This window comes from Leiobunum rupestre, chromosome 11 (assembly GCF_980474605.1).
Source record: "Leiobunum rupestre chromosome 11, qqLeiRupe1.1.hap1, whole genome shotgun sequence".
NCBI classification, from domain to species: domain Eukaryota; kingdom Metazoa; phylum Arthropoda; class Arachnida; order Opiliones; family Sclerosomatidae; genus Leiobunum; species Leiobunum rupestre.
The window spans coordinates 49,630,622-49,639,143 of NC_143394.1; the positions used below are offsets into that span (position 1 = coordinate 49,630,622).

General features: G+C 37.6%; 1 protein-coding gene across 1 annotated transcript; it reads left to right on the plus strand.

Annotated features, from left to right (window-relative positions):
• LOC149923142 (death-associated inhibitor of apoptosis 2-like) lies at positions 1-682 on the plus strand. Its single transcript, XM_090164217.1, has 2 exons — positions 1-43; positions 243-682. The coding sequence occupies exon 2, from the start codon at positions 250-252 to the stop codon at positions 610-612; it is 363 nt and encodes a 120-aa protein (XP_090020343.1). The 5' UTR covers positions 1-43; positions 243-249; the 3' UTR covers positions 613-682.
• Positions 683-8,522: the final 7,840 nt, after the last annotated feature.

Here is an 8,522-nt window from a genome sequence, read left to right on the forward strand (position 1 = left end):
CTCAGTCTTTTCTACAGCTTGACAAAGGATTTCTACCCATAAAGTAAGTAACTATTTTTTCTTGGTAATAGACTATATTTTTAGACATATTTAAAACAATTTGCATATTGAAAAAAGCATTTATATTGATAATTTTAGCGTAGAAATTTAACCATATTGATAAAATTAGGTTTAGTAGACTTAGGGGTAAATGTAGGCTTAGAGAATGTATCATTTGAAACTATAGAACGTATTTGGTCTAGATCAGCTATGGACATTGAAGTGTATCGACTTGAAACGTTTCGTCACTGGAAAAATCCGCACGTCACTAAGGAGCAACTAGCGAAGGCTGGATTCTACTATATTCAGCGGGGCGATGAAGTACGATGTTACAAATGCCATGGCGTATTAGAAGGATGGAAATCAGGAGACGTACCAGAACTTGAACATGCTAGATTCTTTCCAAACTGTCCGGCTAGGGATAATTCACCATCGGAAAAAAAGTACCTTTCGCTAGAATGGGACATTCCCCCGACGCCAAAAGCAACTACGGTCTCTGACAAAAGCTTCTCACCTGTACCAGAAGAAGACGTTTGTAACTGTCCCTCGGATGTCAGACGATACTGTTGCTAAACACTACAAATACGTGAGTTAGAACTTTTAATTAAATTAAGTTGCAGGAGATCGTTTCACCCCATTTAAATGCCTGTAAACTTAACTACTTTAATTTGTTTTAATTGTGTAATGTACAAGATAACCATCTAATGGAATATCTGATAGTACCTACTAACATGTAAAACAAAGTTCTAAAATAAAAAATTAAATGTAAATAACTTGTTTTTATTGCCTAGAGATTAGAAATTAAGGGGTTCGAAAGCGATAAGCAAACGGGTAAAAATCTAATCTCCAGATATCTGCGCGAGGAAAACTAATTTTGGAGAATGGGGATGGGGGAAAGCAGGGATGTACCCAAAAATGGACCAAAATGGACCAAATGTACCCCAAAAACGACCAAAGTCACCATTTTCGGCCCTATGTACCCCATTTCGGACCAAATGTACCCCAAACTGGACCTTTTAGCTTTATTGTAATGTTAAACTCCCATAGAGATTCCCCTAAAAAGAATAATAAACTGGCGGTCCAATTTTGGGTACATTAATTATTTCGGAGAGATAAAACTAATTCTGGCAAACTGCTGCGATTTATAGCGAATGGGGAAAAAGCCAATTTCTAGCGATTGGGATCGATAGTATGAGAGATAACAATTATGGTTGTTTTTATTGCCTAGAGATGGGGGAAAGCAACTGGTGATTAGAAGGGGTGAAAGCAATGGGGGAAAGGAGCTGGTGAACGAGAGATAAAGTATCCAGTGAATGGGGGTTGGGGGAAAGCAACTGGTGATTAGAAGGGGTGAAAGCAATGGGGGAAAGGAGCTGGTGAACGAGAGATAAAGTATCCAGTGAATGGGGGTTGGGGGAAAGCAACCCGTGAACGGGAGAATCTGGTGATTGGAAATTCTGGTGATTGGAAATTCTGGTGATTGGAAATTCTGGTGATTGGAAATTCTGGTGATTGGAAATTCTGGTGATTAGAAATTCTGGTGATTAGAAATTCTGGTGATTGAGAGAGAGGCGCGGGTGGGGGAGGAACGGGAGAGGCGCGGGTGAACGGCGGGAGCCAAGCTCTTTGTGTCTATCCGGTGATTGAGAATGAAATTCTCATTCACCGGATAGACACCCTTCTCTCTGACCGCGTGACCCTAATTTGGCACGTGCCAATAGCTAATGTAGAGTCGGCATCTTGTAAAAGATAGCATCTTCACACTTTAGGTCCGGGTCGAAAGAAGTTATTCTTACCCGGGCAATTGTTAGAAAAATAGCCAAAATCCAATTTAAGAATGTATGACATTTGGCAGGATTTTTTCTCTTGTGTTAATTAATGTTATTCGTAACAATTTACTTTCCAGTACTGGTTATAAGGTCATCTTTCCCGTTGCCCTTATGGCGCGCAGACTGTTTACCCTACACGCAGTGGGGTATGCAGTGTCCACACCGTGCACGTGACTCCCTGAACCGTATAGTTGTATGAACAATTTATTCTTTTAATTTTTAAACCAAAATCCTGATTTAATCTATCTAATATTTTTATTAATTTAATTAATTTAAAGAATTTAAAGTTCAACTTTAACCAAATAATATTAGCAAATTTGTTTCATAGGTTTTTCATTATTCAAAAAGCTAGTGTTGTTAATTTTCCGGAAAAAAAAATACGGAAAAATTTCCAAACTTGGCACTCCGTAGCTTTGGCCATGGCCGCCATTGTGGTCATATTCCCCCCCCCCCCCCGATAAAAACTATTGAAAAAAAATGTGACGTAGCACTGCCAAGTCCCTAATGTTGCGGAAAAATGAAAAATGAAACATAAATTACCTTTTAAGGGTTTTTAATGTTTTTAACTTTTTATCGATATAAATGTCTAATATCAGTAAACATACAGTAAAACATGGTTTGTTTTACTTTCAGATTCGAAAAAATTAGGCGAAAATGCCGCGTTATTTAAATTTGCAAACAATATATTAGACCTTTTTTTTATTTTTTTCGGAAAAATACGGAAATTTTATCGACTTACAACATTACAAAAGGCACACTGATAAGGCGCAAAAAACGTAGTTTTGTTTTGCATTTCATTAGTAGAATTATACGATTGAAATGGGGAAAATTTAAAACCAAAAAAAGTGTTAATAAAATGTTTGTAGTAAATTATGAAAAGTATTAATTATTAGTTTCTGAAATTTAGCAATTTGTTTAACTATTGCTTTTAAATTTTATAATTAAGATTACATCTTTATTCGAAGAAATAACCAAAAAAAAATAAAAAAGATCAATTCGTTTAATGGAAATTTTGAAAGTACAGCTCTTCAATAACGGAATTTTAACAACACAAAACTTTGTACAAGTCAGATTTTGTTTTAGTGATCTTTGGGGCGATGGGTTTGGATTCTTCCGTCTGGGCGGCAATCGCGTCTCTCACCAACGATTTAACTACAGTCGCGATGAAAACCGCTTTCTTCAGATCCTGGTAATCCGGATGACCAGACCGAGTACAGGCTAGCACGGTCTCAAGTAGCTTCGTCAAGCGGTTCCAGAAGTGGATGGGCGCGAAGTAGCAGCCTAAGAACTCGACGTGTCCAATTTTCTTGGCCATCTTCTTCCGGAAGTGATAGTTGAAAGAGCGGAAACGGGGGTTTTGGTTGACGTCACGCTGAAGGAACGTCGTCACTTCCTTGGCGTATTCGGCGTACCGGAGATAAGCCCGCCTGTATCCGAAATCTCGGAGGAACTCCAAAACCAGATCGCCGATGATAACGTCAGGGTTCTGGATACTGACTCGCCTGTTTAGCTTCTGGGCGAAGGTCGACATTTGACGTGCCATGATGGGAAAAGCGCCAAAGCCTTTCGTGAGCGTCAGTTCGAATCTGTATTCGTGCTCCGCGGTTTCTAATAACGGTGCGCAGCCGTGGGTCAAGACGCGGCTTAGAACTAACGAAGACCACATCGTTGTCTCAATCAATTGACCAATTGGATTGTTACGGATCACACCCAAGAGGCCCGATCGGGTTTGCGCGAACTGGGCGAGGTCTTCCAAGGTGATGTCCAACTCCAGCGGCGGTGGCGTCGGTCTCGCCACTTGGCCTTTAGCGGGTAGGGCGTCCCTCGGATCGATAGCCCCGATTCCGGCCAGAGCAACGAAGTCCCGGCCAAAACGGACAATGTCCAGATCAGGGTGGCCGTTCTTGAGTATTTTGGCGGCGCTAGCAAGGTTCCACTCGAGGGCCAATAAGGCTAGTTTGAGCGTCCCCAGGAAGTTTAAATGTCTTCCGAAGTCTCGACAGTGGAGACGCGTTTCAACCAGTTTTCCGAGTTCGGCGAAGTACTGGCGATACGCTCGGGACAAGGAGACACCGTTGAATCCGATGACCAGCTTCCGCGTGGCGCCGCTGGATGAGTATTCTTCGTTGGCATTTTCCAAAGACGAATTCAAGTCGGTGTAGAACTGGTAGTGACAGTTGTAAATTATCTGGACGCTTCTTTTGACATTGGCCGGAAGTTCCAGGAAGTGGGCCTCGACGCTGGTGATGTATTCGTGCCACTGTCCGAGAAACTGGGCCTGCTCTTCCAACACTCTCTTCATTATGTCCACGTATTGCTGGTTCATTGTCGGGATGATTTCTTTGGGTCGGGTGGAGCTCTGCCTTTTAAACAACAGCTTCATCATTTTGACTGAATTTAACGACTTTCCTTCGCAATTTAGCCTCTTTTTAAAAGTGAAAATATTCACGCGATAAATACGCTGACGCGCTTCGCAATTATTGGCCGTCTTAGAAACGCGCGTGATTGAAACTAATTTCAATTTATTCTACTTCCACGGAGGCACCGTTGCCTACGTTATAATACAGGCCCGTGCAAAGGATATTTCCTCAATTCATTTCTGCCACTTTAGTTCGTAATTTGGGATTAAATTTACCTTTACTAAGCTTCTTTAAAGAAGTTTTATTTTTAGAAAAATGAAGGTGAGGACATATTTGGTTTTAATATAAATTGTTGTTCGGTGAAATGAAAAAGGTTAAGCCTAACGTTTTGAAAATCCTTCATTAGGTCCAGATCATAGCGCCATCTTTCGCGAATCCTAAGCAAAGACACTAGACGTCGTGTCGTTCAATTGTACCACCCTTGACGGGAGGAAAGCAAATTTTGTAAAAGCTACCCAAAACATATTCAGCTACCACGTGCCTAACTAGCAAACCTTCGAAACTTATAATTGTCCTCTATATCATATTTACGCTACGGTTTTGAGTGTTTAATGGTGCTTTATTGACGCGTAATTTCATCTATATTTAGTGAGATATAATAATAATAATAATCACCAAGTGACTTTTAAAGCCATTAATTAAATCAACTTGCTCGTTTAACCCTTTATCAAGAACGTTTCTCCAATCTTCATTATTAATTTCCTAAATTTTTTCTCCCGTCTGACCAGTTTTCTTTTTAGCTTTATTTCCTTAGATTTACTACTTCTGAGTTCATGGATGATTTCGGTCTGACTAAGGCTTTTGAAAGATGTTTTTTGCTTTTTCTTCTCTCTTCTAAATATTTCGCCAGTTTCCACATCTTTTCATTTGTGAAAGAAGGAAGTGGCGAATGGCATTGGTAAACCAGCAAAAGTTCGCATTTGGAACCATGATGGAACTAATAAATAGCTACGCTTAGGGACCCTTCACTTCCCTATCAACGCCTTACAAACGCTCCGTGATCCACTGTTTCACTTTTACGAGTTGGCACTCACCCGTTTTACCCCCATTTTTGGATCAAACGGAAATGGAGTTCTGCGACATCTAGCGTTTCTCTCCTACCCTAAGTGTAAACGTTACGATTAATATTTGAATTTTTTATGGTTCGATCTCCAGTAATTTGAGGAATTGTTTTTGAATTATTGTTTATTCAAGACTCATATTATGTACTGTACTTAATAGATTTTAGTCCCATCATTAAATTGGTAAGTTATTAATTAATACGTCTACAATTTGAAGTTATATTTGTCTTAGTCTAATACTATTCTTGCATGGAATGAACCAGGGCACAACCAATAGCTGTATCTGCATATTTCACCCATAACTCATTGTCATCTGTTTAAGTGTAATGTTATATATAAATCTAAACATTGGCAATTTTTTAATTACAATAATTTAAGTATTTAGCTGAAGAATCGTCATAACACACATTTGTAGGCCTATTTTGAAGCTGGATTTTTTGTGTGATGAAAATGCAGACATTTTATTAACTTCAAAATAAAGTCTAACTACAAATTAATTGATTAACTTAATAAGAATCCGTTCATTGCAAAGAATGCAAAGCCATGTGACTAGCACGAGGGTATGTTTGCTCCAACGAAATAAAACATTTCCGCTTACAGACTTTTCCCCGCGAGATGGCGAGGGTAACGGTCATTTTTTGCTTATCGGCAAAGTGAAGGGTCCCTAAGCGTAGCTATTTATTAGTTCCATGTTGGAACCGTCTTTTCTTTGAAAATATTTTTGTACAATTTTTTTCGATTACCTTCACATACATGGAGGGAAGAAACTTTAACAAAAAATTTGTCGAAATCTTCTTGACACAATATTTTGTTTGTAAAATTTGGAAGTAAAGTGTGCTCTGTGACATTTTGATTAAGTATTTGTAAAGATAAATCTAGCTCTGACGTAATAGTAAATGAAATGGTCACTCCTCCGGTTTCATAGTTAATTTTACAAATTTTCAAACCCTTTTCAAATTCAGTAATTGCCCACTCTTTTGGAAGGTTGTGTGAGGATAAAATTTTTATGGAAACTGAGGAAATTTGTAGCTTTTGTGGGATTAGATTTTCCAACTGGCTTTTCAACAATATTTACATTTACTTCAATGACAGGTTCTAGATCGGAGGCATTGATTGAGTTTGATATTTTAAATTCCTCCTCTGGGTTACTTTGTACAGAATTTCTAAATACTAAATAAAGATATATTTCCTGTTTTTGGCGCTTTTAAAACCGGTGTGATAGGAAGAAATAATGATGTCATCCTCGCAGAACGTGTTTTTGGAATTGGAGTAGATTCTGTAGTAATTTCATACGTGCCAGATGTAGATTCAGTTACCATTGAAGTAGATAGAGTTATCACACTTCCAGAGTCGCTTGACACGGTTGAAAATTAGCTTGTCACGGTTGCAGACGAGGGGCTGATAATCTTTACACCGATTACATAAATATGAAAATGAGTACAGCCTTTGGTAGTACTAAATCTGTACTCACTTGCGTAATCATTTTAGTGCAGTCAAAGCTACAGGCCGATTACGGGGAGTGATCAGCCCCTCGGTTGCAGAGTCGCTTGTCACGGTTGCAGAGTTGAAAATCACGGGTGTAGATAATGATGTCACTCGAGCAAGTGACGTCTTCAGAATTGAAACTTGAGGTTTCACAATTGTCAAAATGGGAACTGTTTTAGGGAAACACATTAGGGATCAATAACAACTTACATTAATTAAAAACTGGCTAAGCCTTGTACATACAACTAAGTTTTAAAATAAAATCCACTATTGCGCAGTTATTTAATTAATTTCCAACTGTGCAATAGTGGATTTTATTTGAAATAGTACTTATCAAATATATTTCTCGGGAAAGATGATAAAAAATAGCTATTCCTTTTTCACAAATCTTGGGTTAAAATCATGAATTTATTCATAATCAACCATGAATATAGAACAGTAGGTTATATACCTGGTACCATCATTATTAAAAAAGGGCTGGACTTTCTGCCGATTTACGTCACAACGACTATTTAAACGAGTCAATCAGAAGTGAAAGGATATGTTTACCGAAAAACATTTTACCCAGTATACTTTGCAATTTATGATATCGCCTATTTAATTATAGACGTTGCTATTTTTAGTGTCTGAACACGAAACTTATTAAATATTTCTATCCAAATACAAATCACGTGCCTAAAAATGTCAGATAACCCGCATTCCGTCGTCTGCTCTGGGGTTTTTAATAGAAGCATAAGTGGATAAAAAAGATAAGTATGGCACAGAACGAATTCGGTTAATAATACACTCTCGTCACATACTGTCAAAAAACTGCACATTTTACGGTTTAAATGACAGTTAGCTGCAGTTTCTCGGAAATAACAACATTTAGCAGTAATATAAACAAAACCGTACTGTTTTTCTAAATAACAGCATTTAAGTCTAAAATTATCTGTAATTACTATCTATCTAAAAGTTAAATACTATTTAAAAAACAGTAAGATGTTGTTTATCGCGTTTCATTGCAACAACATTAAATAATACATAATTTTGCTGTTTTCAGGGTAAACTGTATATTGCAATGATATAAAACGTTTTTTGTTGTAAATATAACAGTATATTAATACCGAAACATCAGTAACCCACAATTTGCGAAACATTAACGTTGCTTTCCATAAAACAGTTTGTTGCTTTAAGTGATACGATACGTTGCTCAATATTAAACTGCACGTTACTTTTAATAAAACAGTACGTAGCTCTAAATGAAATTTAATTTATACCAATATGGTTTCCTCGGAACAGTTTTCTCGTGCTATTCATGGAACTAATAAATACACATTTGTATTGACTAGACCCGATCCTCCAGGTTTAGAAGGACTTTTCTTAGGTGAGCCTTGTTGAGAATTTTCATCACAACCAATAGCTGTATCTCCATATTTCACCCATAACTCATTGTCATCTGTTTAAGTGTATTGTTATATATAAATCTAAACATTGGCAATTTTTTCATAACAATAATTTAAGTATTTACCTGAAGAATCTGAGGATAAATTGTCAAAACACACATTTATAGGCCTATTTTGAAGCGGGATTGTTTTAAAAGAATGGCCCTCGGAAAATATTAGATCATACGTGTGTGATGAAAATGCAGACATTTTATTAACTAAGAATCCGTTCACTGCAAAGAATGCAAAGCCATGGCGAAGATA

What these genes read in the sequence shown, in the direction of transcription:
- LOC149923142 (XM_090164217.1), top strand. Translation starts at nt 250, where the DNA reads ATGGACATTGAAGTGTATCGACTTGAAACGTTTCGTCACTGGAAAAAT.